The 24,267-nt window shown below is 43.2% G+C and overlaps 1 protein-coding gene across 1 annotated transcript in view; it reads right to left on the bottom strand.

The window, feature by feature from the left end:
• hectd1 (HECT domain containing 1) overlaps positions 1-23,691 on the bottom strand; it is a 31,525-nt gene extending 7,834 nt beyond the window's left edge. Inside the window, exons 1-30 of the mRNA XM_008398679.2 lie at positions 23,439-23,691; positions 20,556-20,714; positions 20,114-20,263; positions 19,790-20,024; positions 18,788-19,015; positions 18,423-18,704; positions 18,060-18,330; positions 17,193-17,269; positions 17,008-17,106; positions 16,802-16,916; positions 16,023-16,197; positions 15,650-15,788; positions 14,207-14,377; positions 13,558-13,780; positions 13,216-13,479; positions 12,332-12,543; positions 12,098-12,244; positions 11,068-11,162; positions 10,642-10,747; positions 10,431-10,565; positions 10,191-10,330; positions 8,692-8,904; positions 8,430-8,540; positions 8,176-8,342; positions 7,101-7,277; positions 3,643-4,623; positions 2,483-2,704; positions 1,066-1,199; positions 793-949; positions 388-460 (exon numbers count right to left, since the gene is read on the bottom strand). Of these exons, the coding sequence (XP_008396901.1) occupies positions 388-460; positions 793-949; positions 1,066-1,199; positions 2,483-2,704; positions 3,643-4,623; positions 7,101-7,277; positions 8,176-8,342; positions 8,430-8,540; positions 8,692-8,904; positions 10,191-10,330; positions 10,431-10,565; positions 10,642-10,747; positions 11,068-11,162; positions 12,098-12,244; positions 12,332-12,543; positions 13,216-13,479; positions 13,558-13,780; positions 14,207-14,377; positions 15,650-15,788; positions 16,023-16,197; positions 16,802-16,916; positions 17,008-17,106; positions 17,193-17,269; positions 18,060-18,330; positions 18,423-18,704; positions 18,788-19,015; positions 19,790-20,024; positions 20,114-20,253 (5,489 nt within the window). The 5' untranslated portion in view covers positions 20,254-20,263; positions 20,556-20,714; positions 23,439-23,691. The remainder of the gene's footprint in view (positions 1-387; positions 461-792; positions 950-1,065; positions 1,200-2,482; positions 2,705-3,642; positions 4,624-7,100; positions 7,278-8,175; positions 8,343-8,429; positions 8,541-8,691; positions 8,905-10,190; positions 10,331-10,430; positions 10,566-10,641; positions 10,748-11,067; positions 11,163-12,097; positions 12,245-12,331; positions 12,544-13,215; positions 13,480-13,557; positions 13,781-14,206; positions 14,378-15,649; positions 15,789-16,022; positions 16,198-16,801; positions 16,917-17,007; positions 17,107-17,192; positions 17,270-18,059; positions 18,331-18,422; positions 18,705-18,787; positions 19,016-19,789; positions 20,025-20,113; positions 20,264-20,555; positions 20,715-23,438) is intronic.
• Positions 23,692-24,267: the final 576 nt, after the last annotated feature.

The raw sequence follows: 24,267 nt of genomic DNA, 5'->3' as shown, positions 1-24,267 counted from the left end.
ATATATTTAAGAATCCCAATTCACATTTACGACCATTCAGAATTTATTTAAAATGTCCCAAAAAATAGGTGTTAATTGAAAATGTTGCTTATATTGTCAATACATGGTTTTCAAATAAAATTTGAGTAAATGATTACAGATCCTATAATTAATTATATTAACATTTTAATGGAGTCCCACCACGACTACAGGAAGCTAACAGAAACACTGGAAGTCCTGCAGAGGTGGGAAGAGAATTTTACTCAAGAGTAATGATACTTTTACTTTTGCAATTATGAAGTAAAAAAATACAGCACAATAAAAATACTCCTAACAATTAATTTTTTTTTCCAAAGAGTTACTCAGTAAATGTGAGTAAATGTAGCTGGTTACTCGTCTTCATGACTAACCTTCAGAGTCAGAGCGAGGTGAGGAGAAGGGGCACACTCCACCTCCTCCCGGGCCTCGGGCCGAGGCGTTCCTGCACCAAAACAGAACCAGCTCCAGTCAAATAATCATTTCTGTGCATTCAACACAGACTGACATGATCTTACACAGAGATACAGAACCCAAAAGAATAAATGTATCATTTATATACAAGCATTTATATACTGCTTGTATATAGTTGACAGAACCAGTACTGCTTTTTAAATTCTTCGCCTTACTTTGACTCATTTCAATACTGTTACCAAACAGTTCTAATCATTTTACTTATTTGCAATTAATTTTTTTTTATATTTACTAAAGTTAAAGTTAGTTGGATAAAAAATTCTAGCTAGGTTTAGATTTGCTGGTAGACCTGTAGCAGCATACCAGGGGACGGGATCTCCAGGTCGGTGGTCTGTTGGACATTAGTTCTTCCAGGTCGGGGGTCAAACGCAGGGACCAAAGCAGAAAACTGCCTTTTGAGGACAAAATCATCGTCCCATGTTCTCCTGCGTCCTCCTTTCGTCTCATACTCTTCCTCCTCCTACAACAGAATATACATTTGTTCCACAGTCTGACATCAACACAGCAACAGCAAAAACAAAACTACTGCAGGACAGAGTCAGACCCAACACCACGAACAGAACTTATTTTACATACCAGGACCTCCTCATACTCCTGGTCCTCCTGATTGTCATCTTCGTTTTCGTCGTCATCATCGTCAGGCTCGGGGAGGTCCTCCTCATCGTCCAGCTCTGCCAGCAGTGTGTTGGCACGGCAACTGTCCAAGAAGTCTGCAGGTTGACAGAAACACAGCTGACATGATTCCAGCTATAGGACAGAGTGAAGACCCTCCCTGATCCTGATGGTGGCTCCACCTGGAACGAAGGCCAGCAGGCTGCTAAACATCAAGCAGCGCTAAAAACTCCAACCTGTTCTGGGAATGCACCTTGGGTTTGGCTCCTTGCAGAACATGGATGACTCCAGGTTCTGGCTGAGTGTGTGCACAGAACTTCAAATCACAAAGAGCTCCCACGGCGCGCCGACTGCTCCGGCACATTGGATCCGTTCTTGTTGCATGTGTAACGTAGCACAGGCATGGCTTCATTCACATCACCTCTACATCTCAACCCCTAACCACAACAAAAGCTCCTTGCAGGGAATACCGAACATGCAGCATCACATTCCCTCTGATGGTGCTTCCTGCTGCTCTGCAGCGATTAGCTTTTAGTTAGTTTGTAGATTTGAGCAAATCTTGTGTTAAGACTTTAACTCCATGGGATGAACCAACATGAACCGTCTTAGACCAGTTCAACCTTCCATGTTAACCAAGGAATTCAGGTTTTAAGACCAAACTCACTAAAATACAACAGGCTTGTTTCTAAAATGAGAACAGTTGGAATTAGAAATGCGCCGATCCACTTCTTTTCACTTCCGATATCAATATCTGAGGTTTAGCATAGGGCAACACCAACACAGAAACATAGCGGGCTTAAAACGTCTTATTAACAGACCTAAATGTACTGAATTACAAATTTATTTGCCAACCCAGTGAGCTGCACCAGTACAGCTCACTGAAATACACTAATAGCTTCACTAGCTTGGTCAAACATGGAAAAACAACCTGAATTTGTTCAGAGTAATTAGAAGTAGAACAGCCAATGGAAAATAAATAATAAATAAACTGAAACTGATAAAAACAATAGGTTGACCATTTTGGTCAACATGTCAAAATAAACTAAAACATTCTTTCAAATGATACAGAAAGTGCAATTATAGAGGAATTTGAATATAATGTAAAAGAAATAATGATGTCACTAAGAGCAAAAAGCATAGAATTAGACAGAATAGATCAGCCCTTATGAATCGGGCACACTGTAACCGATACCACATCTAGATTTTTTTTTAAATATCAGAATCGATACAGATATTGATATCGGATCAGTGGATCTCTAGTTGGAACTAGAGTTCAGTTAGGCAGCCAAGTAGCTGTAACAGGTCAAACATGCTGTTACATGATGTTCAGTGTGTGTGTGTGTGTGGTTGTGGTGGTGGTGAGGGGGGGGGGGGCACTGACCATAGAGGGAGAACTCAGCTTCCTGTCCTGTGTCACTCTCACTGGATGTGGACGTCAGGCTTGTTGTCAGAGTGTTACTTAGCAACTGGCCAACTGAAAGCCCTGTTGTGGCTGTGGCTACGTTATTGCCACTGGTTACTATGGAAGTTGACATGGTAACTGTGGAGGTGGTGCCAGTGGTGGTGAGGTTAGGAAAGCTCTGAGCGCCCATGAGAGGAGAAGCTGCAAACAAACAAAAACAAGTTGCAGTTAGTCTGAAACCGAAGACACAGCAGTACACAGGTTGGTTATGCTGCAGTCAGCTGCCAGCACACACACACACACACACACACTGGACGCCTGAAGGAAGGGAACTCATGCTCTTCTCTAAATAACTCAACAATTATGGTTTGTTTGTTGTCTCAAATGTTCCCCTTGGACACGTCAAACAGCCTAATATGGAGCACAAGTGTTCAGAGCTCAGCCTGGAGAAACGTTTAAACTACAGCAACWCTTTCCTTTCCTCACACCTAAACGTTTCCACTACAAACAACCACAGGCTCCAGGTCTTAGGGGAGTTTTGTTTTAAATGCATAAAATAGTCTTGGTGTGGGAAAAGCACAGACATGTTCAGGGTTTCCTGCTTCATCACATCACACTGGATCAAATCTATCAGCATTCAACTAATAACCGATTAGTTTTTGTTTTAAAAATCTGAAATATTGCCTCAGCTGACATTTGGGGTGGCATTTCCTGTTTTAGCCACAGTTTTCACTCAATATGCTTAACAAGTTGTTGCTAGGTAACACAAGTTACTCAACAGATTGTTGCTAGGTAGCCAAAAAGTGAGTTAGCTAACTGATGCCACCCACCTTGCTTAGAGGTTGAGCAGCTAAAGCTCAACCTATAGAATGGAATTTGTAAAGTGCTTTGAGATGACATTTATTGCGAAGTGGCGCTACAGAAATAAACTGAATTGAAATTAAATTGAGAAACCGTGAAAAGAAGAATAAGCATATTGCGCTTGATATCATCACAGAAATATTTACCAATCTTATTGACACTGAAAGTCTTCCTAACATGGTGCAGCCCTATTGAGTACTAGCTTTGTTGGTTGCGCTACAATGTTGAAGTGGTGCCTCATTCCTGTAGCATTAGCATGCTAGCAGTGTGGTACTCACTTGCGGCGCTCATGACGTTGCGGCCCAGGGTGTTTGTGTTGTTGTCGCTGCTGCTGCGGCTCAGGTTCATGTTGTTGGTGGCGTTGGTGCGGGACATGTTGGGCGCGCGGCGGACGAAGGACTCCATGAGGCTGGCCTCCCGCGACGACAAATTGGGGACGCTGGCGCTGGAACTCATTGGGGCCCCGGCGGCCAGCAGGGAGCTGACCGACAGGCGAGTGTTGGTGGCAGAGCACAGCGGCCTCTGGGAGTGCGTGTCTTTGCTGGACGACTCTGATACAGAGCTGACGTCGGGGGAGCTCACGCTCACCAGACCCATGGAGATGGCCGTGGCCGGGTCGGTGCCGGCTGCCGCCGCGGTGGGCGAGTGGTGCTCGTCTCCGGTCACAGACATGTCAGCGGTGAGCGTGCCGGAGCTGGACCCCGACCCGCATCCAGCCTCTGCGGTGGAGGACAAAACCACGATGGGCTCCTGTTGGTGGCCGTCACAGCCCAGGCCGCCTCCGGTGACCCCTCCGGGCCCCGCGCCTTGGTCCAGCAGCAGACCCTCTGCTCTCCTCTCCAGCTGCAGGGCTCCGCCGCCGGGCATCCCGGCAGAGGAGCTGAGGCTGATGTCAGAGGATGAGGCCACGCTGCAGACGGAGCTGCTGCTGCCCTTCCTGCTGGAGGAGCTGGCCCCGCTTTTGTCGGGACAGTTATTTTTCACCAGGCTGCTCCAGGAGGGCTGCTGGGAAGACGACGAGGTTGAGGACAACGACGCCAACGTGGTGGTGGTTCCGCCAACAGCTKTTGATGTCACAGAGGGTCCCACCGTGGATGAGGCGGGACCTGAAACAGTGGATGAGACAGGTTTGGGTGTTGGCGCTGTGGCAGCCGACTCAGGGTCATACCCTGGAGCAAGCTTGAGGTCAAACTTCCCTTCAGCGCCCATACGGTAAGAGTTAGAGCATCCGCTAGCATCCCAGGTTACATCAATCCAGCCTGGATGGACAGAGAGATAGGAGGGAGACGGACAGATGGATGTCAGAGAGGCGGCAGAGAGGGAAACAGGGCGAGAGCGGCAGAGGAAGGCAGACAGCGGACAAGCAGCTTACAGTCCTAACAGCTCCACACAGTGACAGAATATTACTTCCAGCCTAGCTGCACATGTCAAACAACAACATCCTGCAGGGCTATGTTTATGTTTATTGGAGGAGTGATTTGGTCAGACTTCCCAGCTGGTTACTGATATGATCCATGACTGGTTGAGGCAGCATGATGGGCAGATCCTTAGAAAACCTGCTACCAGGCCTCTCACAATAAGCAATCCATCAATTAATTGTATGATCCATTAAAATGACATCAGTAATAGCCATTTCCATGATGTATTGTTTTTTTCTCTTTCTACCAAAAACTGGACGACAAAAGTCTTCAGTCTGGTGCTTTGGTCTCAACTAGCCCTTTTTTTGAAGAACAATTTTGTTTACAGAGACTTCAATATTAATTTTATTTGTTGTGTTTGTTTATTTATTTTGGATATTTAAAATACCTCCCAGTTCCAGTGTCATATGTTCATTAGAATTGAAAGTTTATTGCTCTGTGAGAATGTGTTATTATGCATTATTCTGCCGTTACCATTGTATTACTTCAAAATGGTCTCAAAACAACAACATTATCATTTATCGCAATATCTTCTTTGACTATTTATCATCCAGTAATTAACTGGGCGATTCATTTTATTGCTCATTAAAATTCATTTATTTAAACTTAATTCATTGCTTATTGCGACAGGCCTTCCTGCTACATTTTTAAGGCAGGTTTTGTTAAATAAGTTCCAAAGGAAATGAGTCAGAACATCTGCTAAAGAAGCAGCAGGTTTTATTTATATTTATGGGTCACATTTAACCTGACTTAACAGATGTATGCCAACAGAAACATCCAAACAGTCTTTTTAGGACCAGGGAATAGATTATTAGTTGGAATGCATTTATTACTGCATCGTTTCCCTTTCTAAACATGACATAACATAACAAATGATGTAGCTTCAGCTGGTTCGAATTCTGTGAAAAAATATTTAAAAAGTCTCATAGTATGCTTTTTTGGCTATCCAATTATTAATCATAAAAATAGTCAACAGATCAGCTGTACACTGTATTGATCATAGGTTTTTTTCAGCTGTCGATGAATCCTTAGGTAAAATAATCAAGTGTTCACAAAGGAATACAGATATTACATTTTAGGCAATTACATGTTTTCTTATTTAAAAAGAAAATTTGTTTGCATCTTTTTATCTATTTTTAACACTATAAATAGCCCTTAGTGCTCCAATGAAAAATCTGCACAATGTGCCAATTTTTTATGTCATTAATTGACTGTCAGAAAAATTAATTCATAAAATAATCTACAATCTACTTTAATATATTTTCTACTCCGACATAAAAAGTATCTTAACGCAGTTTTGTTTTTATTCTGAAAGTGTTTCATTTCTGTTGTTTGGGCTTTAGCTTAGAATCTAGCACCCAACCTAGAAATAGTTTGCCCTGACAAAACATTTTGTTGCTCCGATTATGTTGTGGTTTATAACAGAAGGTTTCTATCACTAGTGGAGTGACTAGAAAACAATGTGACAGGTACAAAAACAGAAAAAAACGGGAAATATATACAATAAATCATTACAGCAAAAAGAGAGAAAATAGAATCAAACAGTAATGATCCCATTTATGGTGCTAAAAATATGAGATGTGGAACAAATGGAAGAGCACACAGAGGCAAGTGAAGTTCTCATCATCCCAGTATGTTGAGATCAGAGGTTCTGCCATAACAGCAATAATACCTGTTTTATGGCTTACAATGTGGCCAAATGCGTTTTGAGCTGTTCTAAGTTCTAGCTGACTTTAAAATCAATCTGTCTGTCCCTAAATACAGTCAGAGACTCAGAAGAAGTAAATTCTCTATGCAACACTTTGGAAAATGATTGCAGACTGCTGCCGTTTCTGCTCTGACCTGAGAAGACAAAGGATCCTGCTCCACCCTAACTTCCAATAACTGGGGAAAAAAAGAGACTAGTGAATGTCTGTCAACATTAGGCAATAGCAGAGAAAAAAGACAAGCCAATCTCTGAAAATCAGACTTGTTGAAGGTAATGCAGGTAGGGAATGAGGAGAGAATGTTTTCAGAATGATTTCTCTCCAGCTGGTTGATTAAAGAGGAATAAACCAGACACTGGCTGGAGGTAGACTGGAAACAGGATGTTTGAGGAGAAAGCTGGAAGGAAACCAGTGCAGGAAAGGAAACAAGTTCACGTGTTTACTGGGATAAACATCTGCCCACATTCACTCCTCAGGACAGATACGACTGACGGCACATGGCCACTCCTCAACAACCTTTCAGACAAAAATGGCCAATCCTGCAGTCTAGACAGAGAGTTTGGAAATGAGAGCACGTTCTTCTAGCTTTCGGTCAAACAGACACCAACTCACCGTTGTGAGCCTCTCCCGTGACAGTGCCCTCTCCTGGCGGATTTCCGTCCTGCTCCCGCCACTTCCAGTCAATACCACGAACGACCCGCGCTCCTGGGACGATGTACTTCATGACCTGAGAGCGGAAAATTCTGCGCTGGCGACGGAGGTTTGCCTCTGCCTCCTTCACAGCTTTACCTGCATTGGGACAAAGGGACACAATGCTTAGTGTAAACACTTAGGTAAAAAAATGTGTTGTAAATGGAGCCAATAGCTACAGTACTTACAGTAATGCTACATGCTAGAGCCAACTCTGGTATGAAGCAGGGCCCACCTTTGTCATAACTATAATTTGCCTCGTTTCTCAGTAAGTGGAGTTTACAAGGAGGAGTGTGGGCCGTCTTACAGCAACTAACTGAAGGACTGATGATTGGAGAAACGAGTTGGGACTGCAGTCAAAATATTTGGAACCACTATAGCACTTTGTATTGCCTTGTTGCTGAAAATGTGCTATATAAATAAAATTACCTTTACCTATAGGAGCACAGCATGTTATTGTTTACATCCAGACATTTTGCGCATGAGCACAACGCTGTAGGGCAAGAAGACGTCCATCCAGAAGCTTTGGCTGTGAAACTTGATACCCTGGGACCTTGTTATCTAGTTGTAGTGTTGATAATTAGTAGCAAAGAACTGCATCCCTTTTTCTTTTGTAAACCACAAAAACATTTAATATTTAGCAAGTTATGTTGATAACTTGATAGCTAAAACATCTGGTGAGAGTGACGTCATGTTGCAACGTGTTTCTATAATAACTACTTGGAAAAATGAATTATTTAGATAAAATCAGTACAAACAGATCCATTCATATTGCCCAACTTGTTGCTTTTCCTATAACAGCAAAGCAGCAATAACAGACACCAAGCTAATAGGGTGAGTACAGGACTGGAACGATTAATCAGATTTATCGTAACAAATTATAAATTGCTTATTGAAAAAATCGTCCACTAATTTAGTAACTGGTTAATTGTTAACTAGAGTATACAAATTCAAAAACTGCTACTCTGAGCCACAGCAGTCAGCAGAGGGGGCTCACCTAGCTGGTCCTCACAGACCGCTGTGACTGTGCCGTACAGCTCCAGCCCAGACAGAGACAAGTAGTGTGTCTGACCACTGGCATTCTTCCCCATTTGTTTGATCCTTATGTGCCTCCAGCCCTGCTTCTCGTCTTTGGACGGGTCCAGAGGCCAGGTGGCCGTTGACCTGTGGAGACACAGACTAGCATTAGTATTTACCAAGAGGCGCGGCTCCCTTCTGACTGCAATTGAGGAGTTTAAGAGAATGTCGTACCCTGGTTCATTGAGGCTGCCGTCGTCTATGTGTGTGTATAAAGTGGACCAGTTCTGACCATCTTTGGAGACCTGAAAGACCCAGTTTCGCAGCGCAGAGCGCCCATAACCCCTGAAGGAAGAAGAAACACACAAACATGTTTCAAAAATAATTCGTTTTTCAGAGAACAATGCACCTTTCATACAGAAATTCTGTATTTCTAGTATTTGTCTCAATGTGTCTGGCTGCAGAGCCTGGCTGCAGGCTGTAGGGGGTTCCTTACCTGGCGTGCCTCAGAGTGTAGGCCGATGGAATGACCCACAGGCCCAGGTCAATAGCAAACCAGGCGTTCTTGTCGTCGTTAGTGTGGCAGTTGAGAGCAGAGCTGTCCCGACTCAGGATGTCCTCCAGCCGCCCGTAAGGAAGGTTACGGCCCTCTGAGGACGTCACCACTACCAGGCCGTAAGCTGCAGGGTTCACCCATTCATACGCCGTCCTGACGGGAAAAGATTGGCCATTGTAAGCTTAATGTCCCGCCTAACATCTAGCGTCCTTACCAAGGTTAGTAACACAGAAGAATTACATTAAGAAAATGCTGAACAACTTTCACCTAACTATAGTACCTGCTAAGGCTGCAGGAAAACATTACATGCAGATATTTTAAGRAACCATGATTCAGTGTTTCATTTTAAATCAAAGTGCATTCCTCCTGCTTCAGCACACCTGGCTCCACTATTAGCTGATTAGCAGAGCTCCTGTACAGCTGGACTGCCTACTGGTGAGAGTTTCAAGGACATATCTAAACATTTAAACTGTTTTTAGTTTATGATGGTACAAAAAGCACAGCATTCATAATGATTCAGTTGGTCATTATTAACCATCCATAGACAACAATATTTGTTTTGCATTTAGAAAGTTCTGCTTAGTGAATTACTCAGTGAACTACTTTCAGTTCACAGTTAACAGTCACCCCATTGTTGCCAACTTAGTGACTTTGCCGATATATTTAGTGACTTTTCATACAAACCACACACCCCCACACACAAAAAATCGCCCAAAACTGAAATCAGTTTGCCAGACTCCTTTAAAGATCAGTGATCAGAGGTGAAGATCAGTTCACCTCCATCAACAAGTAATGCCTTTGTTTCTGTTATGTCAAAACTTTGTTTTATTTCATTCAATCAGTCATATCCATAAAGCACCCTTCATGTTGGAGACAGCTCACTGGAAACGCATAATAAAGGGTATTTCTGAACTGGATTTGAACCCTCCAGGGTCACAGTCTGCAGGTGCAAATACCAAAGTTGTGAAGTAAACTGAAACTGGTGGGATCCTCCCTTTTTCTCCCATCTTAGTAAGAGGGTTAGTGGATAGTAAAAGCCATGTACCTTCATCTTTTCTTCACTTCCTTGGTCTGGCCAGGGGAGTCACTGCTATATTCTGAATCAATCTCTTAATAAAATAATAATCAAAATGCATTTTGATTAATTCTTGATTGATTCAGTGTTTCACCTTAGGTAAGACATTTATTTCCATAACATTTCTTAACGGCTCCCTGGAAGCAGAGCGACAGGGGGAAACATTTGATTGTTTGCCAGCTCTCTGCTGTAAACTAGATTTCTGACACCAGTGAGACTTCCTGACTAAATTTAAGGTCTCTGAAATTTTACAGCCATTGCATCTAAGCATTTCTTTGCAGCTTTGATGTGGCATACATTAATATAGTGGTGGCAATATCAGTGTGCATGGAATTTTAGAACTGTCTGCAGCCACTGGTCTTACTTTGCGTTGGTTCCGACCCAGTAGATGATGCCGTTCTCATCAAAGTCGTGCTGATGTCTGAAAGTGAAGGTCTGGCCTTCCCTCAGTTTCCTGACGAAGACGAATGACGAGCGCTCAAAGTCGTACCACTGCTTCGCCACCTGGACCGTGAAGGCAGAAGAACAAAAGGCCGGTGGGAAGTTAGCCATCACCAGGTGCTCCGATTGGCTCGGTGATGTAGCATGTTGCGTGAGGCTTCACCATCTTTAGGAGGTATTGCTCCAGAGACTCCACGGTGGCGAGCGGCTCCATCTTCAGCATGCGACCCGTGCGGTCGATCAGAGCCGTCTCCCCCGGCGCACGTTCCAGACGGAACCTCAACCGCCTCGTCAAGATCTGACACACAAATCACATTCTGAGCAGCTGTGGAAAAGACTGACGGGCGTCATGACAACAACAAGCAGCAACTCACCTGCAGGTTGTAAGAGGACCCTGGAGAGTCATACAGGTACAGAGGTAGACGCTCAATGGACTCCAGCACAGCTATCAGCTTTCTGATTAAGGCAACAGCTGGTCGGCTGCACGCACACACACACACACACACACACACGCACGCACACACACGCACACACAAAGCTGGGATTTATTACCAGATAATATAAGAGGTACATGCCATTTATATTATATTGAATATATTCAATATAATCTAGTTAGCCTTATTAGAAATACATTTCCTGACCCAATCTCAATCAGGATCATTGTTCTTCATATTTACAAAGTCCACTACATTTAAGCAGTATAATTCATCAGAAGCTTTGCCTTTTTAAAACACAAACCAAGAAGCATCTCTTCAACCACATTAGAAATAAAAAGTAATCCAAAGTTTTAATCCGCTTACCTTTCGTTATCCTCGTTCTCGCTGAAAGCCGCCTTAAACACATTGATTCTCTCCATTAAAGGCTTACAATCATGTTTCATGTCCGGCTCTGCACTCTGCAGGAATCCAAACAGAAAACAGCTTCAAGTCACGGTGCTTCCTGAAGAATACACAGCTACTGAACTTCAAGAAGAAAACTAGCAATGCACATTATATTATATATTAACGTTTACATGGGCTGTTAGTCCGTTTTTAACTTTTTGGACATTCCCATTGGTAAAACCTGGCCGATATTAATCACTGATGTTTACAAGTTATTGCCCTTGTTGTTTCGGGGGCGAGGGGTTTGGTCATGTGACAGTGAAACAATGGGGTGGTTCAAATTTTTAATGGAATTAATTGCAGGGCTAATCAAAATTAATAATTTAACAGAAACCTTAGACAAAATAAACATTTATAATTCAAACCCCCTTTTTCCTGCTAAAGTATTGAATAAATAGGCATATGAGCTCAACAACAAATACATTTATTATTCTTAATCAGTTCAAAGTCTTAATCAACCAATTCAGCTTAGAAGAGTTTCACAAAAACTGATGATTCATGAGACTTCTTAGAAAAATCCTTTAGAAATATGAACTGTGGACATCATTTACTACAAATGATCAAGCGCACAGAAATATTTTCTTATTTTAAAAAAAAAGGATTGAATTATTTGTTTATTTGGATTTTCTCATGAATTTCTAATATGCGGTTAAATATGCTTATGCGGTTAAATGAAAATCTGCATAATGTGCCAATTTTTTTTTCCGGTTGTCAGAATAATCGATTACTAAAATAATCATTAGCTTCAGGGTCACGGTTTATTGATTAAGTTTAATGAGGAGCCAATTCAAAAAAAAAAATCTGATTTAGAGTTTACTCCCCATTCCCTCCTGGTGTAGGGTGGAGCTTCCATCTCTATAGAACTTGTAGCATTCAGCCATCCAGAAGCAGTCCTGTTAGCATGTGTCAGTTTTTACAGTGAAAGTTGCTGCTTTCATCAGATACTCACATTACTGAGGACAGTGAACAGAGCCTGGACGAGGCCACTGCTACACATTTCATATGGAGAAATGGTGTTTTCATCCTTCAGGACCACAATCAGGTTCTCTAAAGCAGTTTTCATCAGGTCCCTCCACGTGTTCTCCCCTTCAAGACACTACAACAGCAAACATCACACACACAGATCACTCTATGTCTGGGATGTGCTCTATGGGCAACAGGTTGTGTGGCAGAGTTTGTCTACCTGTCTGTTAATGTGCAGCTCCCACGCCGACTCCAGCTGCGTGGCGATGTTCCTCAGAGTGACCACCACCCCTCTGGGCATGCTCTCCACAGCTTTGAAGTGGTCGTCGTACAGCTCCCTGGCCATGCTCTTCACCTTCTGCTTCGTCTTCTCCAGTTTGGACTTGAGCTTCCTGCCCCGCTTYCCCGTCCAGCCAGTAACAAACTCTGAGCCTGCACACATGCAGCAACATAGCTAAACACTTAGCTATAGCAGGGCTTCTCACAGTGTGGGGCGTCGGAGCACTTTAGAGAGGGCGCCACATCAGGAAAACAGCTGCTGACATGCACCAACCYGTTCATTCATCCAGCCACCTGGGGGCGCTGATAAAAAAGWGACGGCTGTGCATGGCTGGAGCAAACTCGAAGCTAACTAGATGTGGAGTCACCAGGTTCARTGGTGAGCTGCTTGACATTCAAGTTRTTTGGATCAATCTGTTGAGAGTTGCTCATTTTACTGCTCAGATCYGTTTTTACTTCCCGTTTTGTCCATTTTACCACTTTGGCGTTTACTGAACTCCACAGTGGGGTTTGTTTAATTTTGATAAGTTTGCGTATAAAACCATTTAAGATTTTTAAGTAGGATAATACATTATTCTTAGTGAATGTTTTGAGGGTCCTTAACAATTCAGCTAAACTTCCACTGCCTCATTTTTATGATGTTTTTGACATCTTTAGAAATGCTGATGCTTGTAGCGTTGTTAGTGCAGTGCTTATAATGTCTGGGCTTTAATGACTTGATGGTTGTTGTGCAACATATGATTAATGAATTATTGAACAAGTAAAACTGTAAAACTTATTAATTTAATCCATTGATGTAATTTTGAATCGTAGATGAAGACCCACCCAGTGACGTCTCTGCAGTGAATGAGTGTTTGGTTCCTCTGTTGGACTCGAACACAAAGCCCGGTAGGTCCTCCTTCAGGATGGTGGCCTGCTGTCCATCAGAGTTATGGATGGCGATCTCTCCGTCTTTGAGGCAGGTCAGGGACCAGTTCCCAACCGTCAGCTTAGTGGGGCCGACGACGGACAGGATGGGCTGGCTGGCTGTTACGGGTTTCACCTGGCTCCTCGCCCGCTGCAGCTTCTCCAGGAACTCGCTACGAGACTCTGCAGGATGAGGGAGGTGAGCGATWAAACAAACCACAAATTGAGTGACWGAGTGGCATAAAAGCAGATCCAAAGTACCTGAGCTGTCAGAGCCCCCCTCCGGACTCCCACTAGAGTACATGGTGGCAAGTTTCCCGTCCAAGATGAATCGGAACCAGCCATTGGAACCATTAGAGAGCTCCAGGGCAGCAGCATCCGACCATATGTAGAGACAGTCTCTGCCTCGAATGATTGACCAGTCCCTCCAGTGGTACGGCTTCCCCTGCTGGACTTCCTTAGCGTCTTCCTGAACCTCGTCCTCCTGCAGGGAAAACCCATCCAGTTTACCAATTCAAATAGTRTACAGGGATATCGTAAGCCTGGCAGGCCTCCAGGCTTTCCTTGCCCCCCCACCAAACGTTGTTTGTTTATTTTAAAGAGGTTTTTGATACACCAGTAACAATAGATGCGTTTCTACTGACCATACAATTGCGCAATTTGCCGTTTCGAAAATAAATTTGCTTGGAAACACACTAATTTCAGAAAAAAATTTAAATAAAAAAGTTTTAATACAAAAAAAAAACATGCTAGTGCCCCTGCCACTGGGATTAGCAGGTTTTCATATTACTAACCAGATGTAAAGACGCYAACATTTGCAGACCATTCAAGGATCAATTATTTCAAAAATAAACAAAAGGGGGTGGGAGTGATGTTTCAACTGGATGGCAGCACTGGTTTCTGGGTCTACCTTCTCAGGCTTTGCTTCATCTTCATTCTCATCATCAGATGCAGGTCCAGCCAGAGTTGACACCTTGTTGATGACCCCCAGTCGAGCAAGTTGGTCGAGAAAAACATCTCCACCTTTGTCCACAAGATCCCTGATGATCTGCAGAGCCAGGAGGTGTCCGTCGTCGTCGTCCTGACAAACACCAAACAGCTCAGTCCAGAAACATTACATGAGCATCTAATAAGACTTCATTCCACATGTCTGGGAGTTATGCTACATATTTTACATAAAGGTGTAGAAAAAAAATAACCTGTTCTCCCATTATGATCAAGCATTAATATATGTATCAATGTYAGACAATGTCCAATTAATATTAAGGGACAATGAAATAAGTGAACCCATCAAATATAAACTTCCTAACAGGTAAGAACAGATGAACCRACTGCAGAYTTCTTGGCTTTTTTTTTATGCTTCTTAAACACATTTATTTCTTTAATTCCTGGTTAATAATCAATATGCAGCATTAGATTACCGTATTTTCCGCACTATAAGGCACACCGGATTATAAGGCACATAGAATAGACATTACAGTAGCGGCTGGAGTTACGTTATGCATCCACTAGATGGAGCTGCACTAAAGGATGAATTTCTAAAGCCACTTTGTTGACCTAAAGAATGTCAACAAAACAGTCCGACTCCGGTCGGCGAGGAGAGCCTTCCGCAACTAGGTCAGGGCGTTGGTCACCCTTCTCTGTTCGCGCACAGCATGTTTGTGGAGAACRTGGTGCTAAATGACCTGCAGACGACCTGATTCTAGACAGTCGGTAGGWAGATRGGTCAGTCAAACTTTATTAACAAACCAGCGTTCTGACAACTATCCCAGCATGCACCGAGCGCTGCTTCTTCTACGGGCAAAAATGAAGTCACCGGCTGCTTACCGTAGTTGCTAGACCTGTTGTGGTTCAATATTGGTCCATATATAAGGCGCACTGGATTATAAGGCGCACTGTCAGCTTTTGAGGAAATTGAAGGTTTTTAGSTGCACCTTATAGTGCGGAAAATACAGTACATAAGAATATTTGGAGCTTAATTCCCAAAGACAACTACTAAAAGCCACTTTAACAGTTTGCAGCTTAGGGTTCCTTCTCAGAAAAAAATCTTGCACATTAATGTTAATTTCCAGTCTAGTTGGTTAAAGGACACTACATTGCTTATGGTCAATATAATGGATTACTGTTCCATAATAAATGAATGATTTAAATATTTATATATAATTGAGCAGCCCTACAGCTTAATTTATTTTGTCTGYGCGTCTTTTAGAGAAAGTCAGATTTATCAGACAGAAAGTTGATATGTTATTTATTTGCTGCTCTGTTTTCTGCAGCCTGAGTTCAGCAGCTTAAGGTGAGTGTCTGCTGTTCACGAGGGCTGAGCCCCTGTAATCCCTGCTCTCYTGTAGCTTACCTCCTGGTCAAGGACAGTGGCAGTGATCTCCACCAGGACTGTGGGCAGGTTGTGTCCCGTCTCGCTCTCACACACCTCCCTCAGCAGAACTTCACTGCTGTAGTGAACCATCTTTCGGATCAGAGCCAGACTTGCTTTCCTAAAAATCACAAAAATTTTTTTTTTTTTTCATTTTTTTCATTTTGACCAGTTGGAAGGTCTTTCACATGAGTTTGTTTGTGAAAAATAAAAATACAAGCCACTGGAGTTCTGATTCAAGTTGAGGTTTACTTAAATTTTGCATGGTCAGCAACAACTACCAGAACTATGTTTAATTTTTTAACTTAAGGTTACAAAAATCAGTGATGCACAGTGGAAGTGTGGATGAGTTTACCTAATAGAAGGCAGCATGGTTTGCTGAAAGGTTTGTGCAAAAACAGGCAGAAGTCTCTTAAGGTAGTAGGGAGCCATTTCTGGATCTCCTTTGGGTTCAGTGCTCTCCTCTTCCTCCTTACTTGCATCCTTCTTCCTCTTGTCATCAGCCTTGTTCATCGGACACATCCAGTCCCCTAAAAGAGAAACATCTAAGGGTCAGTTAACATGTCCCAGTCTGGATTATATTTCTCAGAAAATGATCTACTTCAATCATACACATATTTAGAGTTTTTCAAGAGGCAGCATTATGTAGTTTCCAGGCCCATTGTGCCATTTAATAGCACTTTGAAGTCTATGTGTTACCTCCAGTTGTTACAAAAATGCTGTTTATATCAAATATGACTTCAAAGAAAACTGACAATGCTTTACCAGCGATGCTCTGAGAAGTAGCTCAGCAGAGCTGCTAATTACTATCAGCAGCTGCTCAGTGAGGCAGAAACTTGGAAACTGCAGCTCTGAGGAGGAGCTGCACCTCAAAGGCGGAGCTAGGTCCACCCAGGTGTTTTGCACAGCTGAATGGTTGCCGTAGAGATTAAAGGATTTCTCAAACATCCATGAAAGAATCAAGCCAACACTCCAGGTATAAGTTTGAGGAGAAGATTACATTGTAACATTATGAACATCTCAAAAGGGTMAATTTTACGTAATACTGTCCCTTTACAGGTGAAGAAGCAGACGCTGCTGCTGAGCAACACTATCAATATTTCATCTAGAAGCTGGTTTATGGGTTGAACTTACCAGGTGACTGCAGTATAGCCACCACTTCACTGTGTCCCCTCTCTCTGGCTTTGTCCAGGGGGGTCTTTCCATCCTCATCCCTCAGGTCWGGGTTGGCTCCGTGACGCAGCAAAGTCTGAAACGAGACAAACCCACAGGATCACACTGACACGCCTCCACGCTTCAGTCTCACTGACATGGTTTCTTTTCACTGTGCCTCCGTTTACCTTGGCTACCTGTGGCCGCCCAAAGCACGCAGCATAGTGTAACGAGGATGACCTTTGACCTCTGTTGACGTCTGCACCGCGTTCACATAAAAACTCCACCTGGAACGACAAGCACAGAGCTGCTCAGCACGTTTGCAAAAACCATGTCTGATGGAAACCCTTAGCTTGCGTTTGTGTTTCTTTACCATTTCCTGTGTGCCAAAAGCTGAAGCCCAGTTGAGCAGCGTCTGYCCAACATCGTCCATGAAGTTGACCTCAAAAGCTGAGAGAGAGCACATTTCACATTGTTGAAATAACCGTCAACTAATTTAGTTCAATTATTTAAAGAAAAGCTCTAAAAAAGGCCATTTGCTGAAAGAAAACTGACCACTAATTAAACCAAAACTGTGCATAAGAAACACATTTTGCTATTAATATTAAGCAAAATAGAAAATATAAAAAAAATAAAACAAGCTCCTCTGCTCTCTCCTTGTGATCTTACTGCCATCTGTAGAAATACACTCTCCCAGACACAACCAATCAGAGACAGGAGGAGGGTTTCARTGCTGTCAATCAACCTTGTGTACCTGCTGCTCGTTCCCTCCCCCTTGCTCTGTGTTGCGCTGGTTCACCACAACAGAGCCTGCCAGGAACGCTAAAGCTAGTTAGCATGACCACCAAAGATGACAGATAAACTGTTTTCCTGTAACAGTTAAGTTGCTTCTCCACTATTTCCACAACTACAGCAAAACGGCAGCGCGTCTATGAACTYGATTGTCACCGCTGAGACCCCCCTCCTGGCTCTGATTAGTTATTTCTGACCAAGCGGTGTATTTCTGCAGATGGCAGTAGAAGCACTAGCAGGAGGTGGAGGAGCTCCGTCTTTTCACAGATTAGCTATCTCATGTTATACTGTAACAACATAGTGACAGTTTTAGCAAATGTGGAAAAAAACAAAAAAAACAAAATTTTTTACAACAGTTAAATAGTGCAGCTTTAATGCCAGAATGTTAATGATCTGTTAGTAGCCTGGTAACCAACCTGGATAAAGAACAACATGAAAGCAGGCTCACCTCCCGTATCGATGGCATCGATCAGAGCGTCGGTGTCCTTGCTGCGGATACAGTCGATGAGCTGTCGGTGGGATCGCTCTCCAGAGCTGTCCAGACGTCGCAGTCCAGGGATCCGGCCCGCTGATCCTGCTGTGGACTTTGGCAACGCCTTCCTTCCTTCAAACAGGAGCACCAGCAGGAGGTCCACCAGCCGCATGGTATCGAGCACACACCTCTCATCTCCTCCCAGCGCAGACTCCATTGAGTCAGGCAGAGCCGACCGCAGCAAGTCCTGAACACGGGATGGAGGTTAGCACACACACACACACAAACAAACCTGTTCTCCTCCTCTATACAAGCATGAGAGAAATGGTGTGGACCTACATGTGTGACCAGCGGAGAGCCCCTACACAGTGTGGACAGCAGGCTGACGATGGTCGACACCTGGTTGCTCAGTTTGGAGTCAGCGGCGGAGGGGGTCGCGCCTGTGGAAGGCCGACCCGGTTTACAGGATGAGGAAGAGCCCGACACGGTGCCACCGGCGGCCGCCATGCGGGACAGCAGCTCCTCCGTCAGGCCGTGTTTAGCTAAAGGAGCCGGGTCCACTCCTCTTCGAGTGAACCGGTCAGCCAGCGAGGCGAAGCAGCGCAGAGCTCCGTCTGAAACCTGCAGGAAACACCAAGTTCAAGATTATACCATCCAAAACCTTATCTAGAGGCTTCATTTACAACCGCCTGCCGTGTAGTGACCTGGTGGTCCTCATGTTTGAGGAGGCTGGACAARGACTCAACGCAAGTCTCCAGAGAGGAGTCTTGAGGCTCCATCTTGCTGCACAGGCGGGACACCACGGCCATGGCGGAGTGGAGGGTGTCCTTGTGGACCAGGTGGCCGCTGTCTCTGATGAAGCTGAGAACGCAGTTCAGACCACCAGCCTCAAAGACAGCACCAGACTCTCTGGTACAGATCAACTCCAACACCTGCACACAGGCACATGGGTTCAAAGACATKGACGTCAAACAGTTTGTCAGGAAACTATTTCTCACAACTGAAGAATGGAAACCCTCAATTAGACATTTTTTAACTTAAACTTTCTCCATGATTCCACCCAGAGTGTGTTGCTTTCCACAGAGGAAGGCACCACTTCCTCAGGCTTAAAACACCCATTAGCACTATACAGTTCCCGTTGTAAAATTGAAATTGTATTAACCAACTAGTTTTAGTGGAACAGATTTAGGTCTTTGCTGCACTTCTGCATCTCTGTAAAGGTTTCCAGAAATGTTTTAAGTGCATTTTTGCACCATGTGGTTTAAACATGGAGGTTGACACTCTGCTTGTGAAATGTACTGGGTATTTTTTTTTCATGCAAGACATTTTAAGGCCCTAATTTTAAATATATGAACTTAAGACTTTTTAAGGATGTGCATTCTGAGTAGACTCACTTCCCCAGATGAAATCTCACCGACTATAACTGGAGTGCACTTTGACACGAAATGTCGAAGTATAGTCTGTCTATTGAACAGTCACTTTTGAAAAAATGTCCTCACAATTCATCACTCCAGTACACTAATCTTAGAAGTAGGCTGAAAAACGTATCACAGTATAAGTGTTTCATATTAGTCGATATCGATAAATGATTCATTTTTCATTTCAAATATCTGAAATACAGCCACACTGGTGGCATATCAGGTTTTCTGAGATGCCACCATATTGATCACATGTCTATTGTCGCCCAGCCTTCTGTGGCGTTCTACCTTCACACACTGCTCCGCCAGGTCTCTGCTGGTCCTGTTGTTGAGTTCCACCACCACCAGGCGGTTACACAGAGCCTTGATGGCTCCGTCCACGCCCACAATCCTTCGGGTGCACTCTGCCGACACGTCCAGGTAGTAGGTKATGGCGCGGGCCGTCACCTCCAGCACGTTGTCTGGCGCGCTCTCGTCCAGGAAGATCTTACAGAGAGCTGGTAGGAACGTCCGAGGAGGACATCTGACAGACGGAGAGGCAGAGGGGACACTCTGAGCCACCAGSTCACACACACMAGATGGAATGCAAATGTCTGGGTTTTAACGCCTTACGTCTCAAAGCAGCGGTCCACGTTGTCCGACATCAGCAGCAGCATGCACAGCTGTTCCAGGGCGATGAGCTGCATGTCCCGCTCATCGCCCTGACCCATCTGCAGCCACTCCAGCAAGGTGTCTGGGTCCACATCCGCCATGATGGCTAGCCTGAAGAAAGAGCAACACACAATCTCCTCTATATGAAAAAGTAGGTCRGGTCATTTTTGGTGGTATGATGATTGACTTTAAAACAGAAATCAACAAAATGTCTTAATGCAGAACTCTAAATGAATTGGGTTCTTTTTTTTTAGCCATAGAAGTGTCCTGAAACTAGAAATAGAAGTTTTAGAGAAATCAGATTAATTTTGATGTTAGTTCCTTCAACCATTTTCTTCCAGATAAAATTTTAAAAAATAAATGTATATATATATAAAAAAAAATTAAAAATCTGAGGTCTCACCTGACTCCSCTGTTGGCTGCCCTGTCCGGCTCAGTGCCCAATCACAGCTCTCAGGTGTGAGGCTGCTTGTTACTCATTCAATCAACTGAATGGAAGGAGASTGGAACATGTGTGTGTAGGTGCTTCCTTCGTCTAAATGAGCTTTATGGAACAGGATCTCTGCAAACAGCAGCAAGAAGTTAAGAGGCTTGGTGATCATTTTCTAAACATTTTTCTTCARATTTCAAGCACGTTTATGCTAACATATTTGTAATTTATTAATTTAAAGAAGAAATGTGCCAATATGAAAATATGGGTTGAGAACCGATGTTTACATTTCCTTTGCCTTTCGACACAAGTTGTTAATATCTGTCCAGTTTTTTATTTATTAATCAGACTGATACCAATATACTGTGCATCCCTAATTTAAAGAGTATATTTTTACTTTAAACAACACTATAAGCTTATATTATGTGTTTCTTTACAACCCCAGCAAAAAGGTGCAGAAATTGACTAAGTAGAATGCAACAGTTTGTTTCTCCAGCGAYTGGACACATTAGGCCATGCCAGGAAGAGAAGCCAGCTAGGAACCAGTAACTAGGGAGTATATAAACAATGGCTTTAGTGATCGAAAGTGCTGACTGGGCAATGTGAAGTGGTAGGAGGATTTTATAAATGTTTAATTGTGTGACTGGCCAAAAAATATTCCCGGTCAGAATTTCCGAGCTCCAGGCCGGTCGACTCTACCAGAACCCCAACCTTACACGGGAAATCTGGAAAATTCCAAGTTTAAGGGCCCTGGACCACCAGAGGTCCCACTTCAATATGGCTACCATGTTGCAACAGCTGCAGAGTGCTTCCCCATCGCTTGTGACAATGAGTGTGTTTTTAATTTGCAACTAGAGCGTGCTCAGCTTGGCTGTGTGACTATTCAGAGATCCGAGTTCAGCTTCAAGGCAAACAAAGCAGCAAAACAACATCAGTAAATCCAAAGTTTGATTAATAAGCTYCTGCTTATTAATCAGACTGGATTAATAAGCTCCTGCTTATTAATCAAAGCAGGAGCTTTGATTAATAAAAAACAAAACAAAAAAAACCTGAGACCGCATTTCTCTGATTTTAGCTTCTCTTCCTTAGCATCCACTCTAAACTTAACAGAAATGAGAGCATTTTGTTCCGTTAGCTCGTTGTGTGCCAGACACCTTGTTAAATTTTCAATTCAATTCAGTAAYGGTTTAATTATCCCAAATATCAATGAAGTGTCGTAACTTATACAATTTATGCTTCTTAAAAGTATGGTGCAATGCAGCTAAGTTCTGGAAGTTTTCCCCGGTAGCAGTCAGTCTTGCAATAAATGTGAAGAGGCCTCTGACTGAAGACAGTTTATCAATTTTATGACCACCATGACGCGCAAACACAGCTTAATATCCAGGCAGCAGATATAATATTCCACAGTAACATGTCCTAGATGACACCATCGGTTGTTGTCAAGCACTGCTAATCCTCCTCATTTGCTTTTGCCGCTCCTCTTTAAACCTCTGCCTAGCCCTGAGACTGAGATTAAAACTTTCCTTTTTTGACAAAGCTCATAGTTGCAGAGGTGTAGTTTTTCCTGAACCATCTCAGTATTTATGATTTATTTGTAAATAGAGGACAAATTAATCAGACTTTTCAGTTTGTTATGCCTACTTCACCAACTCTTAAGAGTGCTCACTGTAAATATTGCTATTAAATCTATACTTTCTCTCTATTGTTTATTTTCATACAACGCATGGCAAACCCAGCACCTCTGTGTATGTCTGTGTTTCACCAATCAGGAGGCTCCTCACTCTGCTGGAGGCTTTGACCTGCTGCTCTCCACTGTCTTCCTGTGTTTGCTCAGGAAGCATGATTGCATTAAGCGACGACTTGAGGCGATCTGCTGGTTTCTTTACAGAGACAACTGTTTACTAGTTGGTATTATGTGATCTACTGCAATCCATCATTAAATATACCTAATTGTCTTGTGTTGTGGTTGAACTTAACTGCATTGCACATGGACACCTGGAGAAAAAACTGAACACCTTTGTCTTGATATTAGCTTAGTTACCATATAAACAAGATCAATTATCTAACTGCATACAAAGATGAAAGTTGATTTAGATATTATGATTGTAAATTGGAAAAGATTACAGTCACCCGACAGCGTGGTCTTCCCAACTGTATTATTTCTGCTCAAATGAAGCACTACACTGCTAGCACTATGACACACAGCTACTAAGAGTAGTAAGTATCAAGCCAGATAAACTTAAGTATTTGCCAACCAATTCACCTAAAAATACTTTATGTGTATGTTACGTAGCTTCATCTACGATTTCGAGAGTAACTTCGAACTTATCAAGTGTTAAAAAGACGAACACRGTCACTTTATGCGCATTTAACAGGGAGGCGCAGCCATATTTGACAAAGCTAACGGAGCATAATTACCCTGATTATTTTTTTTTTAGGACATATCCAAAAGTTAGCGTTACGCATAAATTAATTGTTAACAAATCCCATTTGATACATTGCTGAAATAAACAGGCCTCTCAAAGACATTTCGTAAACTAACTCCAGAGCTTTCAGTACAGTTACATGTTAGCCAGTGCTATCCGGTTAGCATTCAGTAGCATAACGCTGCTAATCTGGATCACGGTAYGTCAATTACGGCTTTCAATATTACATCTGTCCAACATCAATCCCGATAATTATTGGTCACAGAAAGACGTAAGCATGTGTGAGTTTCTCGCCATTAAACTATAATGGCGAGAAACTGACCTACTCAAATAGGTCAGCAACACCCCGCGGCCTAATCTTCCACTTGCAAGCCGCGGGTCTCGAGTTCCAGGAGAGCTCTGAGGCCGCACCGCAGCAGCGGGCACTCACCATAAGCGACACGGGCCCAAGCTCCTTATCAGCTTCGGGGCGAAGTTTTTCTTCGTCAAAAGAAGCGACACCCAGCTTTGTGAATATCAAGCTATTCCACACAGATAATGACGTTCGGATCCGTTATAATCACCGATGTCAGGGGTGAAATCAAGAAGCTCCCATTTCTACTCAGCAGGTCACAAAACAGAGTGACGGGGTGCGCTTAGCTGACCCGACTGAACGCAAGAGCCGAGTTAAGTCTGTGGCGTTCAGTGTCACGGTAGAGCTCGGAAATATCACATTTCAGCGTTCTGTGCCACGGCAGAGCTCGGAAATACCATTTTTTAAATGTCGCCTTTCAAACCAATTCTGCTAAAGTTATTACCTTGGCCACTGTATCTTAAGTCATGTTGTTAATAAGGGGAACGATGTGACATGCTTTGTTTGTTTCCTATTGATTTTACACAAAACGACAAAATTTAAACCATATGCTTTAGATCATAAAAAGAAAAAACAGATTTGTAGTTTAATAGTTGGATTTGTATTTTAAAGCAATAATCGTTTTTTTTTTTCTATTACTGGTTTCATGAGTAATAGAAACAGATAATGATGTTTACTGGTTTCATGAGAGGCTGCACAGTGGTGCAGTTGGTTGCACTATTGCCTTGCAGCAAGAAGGTTTGGGGATTGATTACCAGCCYGGGRTCTTTCTGCATGGAGTTTGCATGTTCTCCCTGTGCATGCATGGGTTCTCTCCAGGTACTCCAGCTTCCTCCCACAGACCAAAAACATGACTGTCAAGTTGAGTGTGTGTGTGTGTGTGTGTGTGTGTGTGTGTGTGTGTGTG

Source organism: Poecilia reticulata, linkage group LG22 (assembly GCF_000633615.1).
Source record: "Poecilia reticulata strain Guanapo linkage group LG22, Guppy_female_1.0+MT, whole genome shotgun sequence".
NCBI classification, from domain to species: domain Eukaryota; kingdom Metazoa; phylum Chordata; class Actinopteri; order Cyprinodontiformes; family Poeciliidae; genus Poecilia; species Poecilia reticulata.
This window is presented reverse-complemented; position numbering and strand designations above follow the sequence as displayed.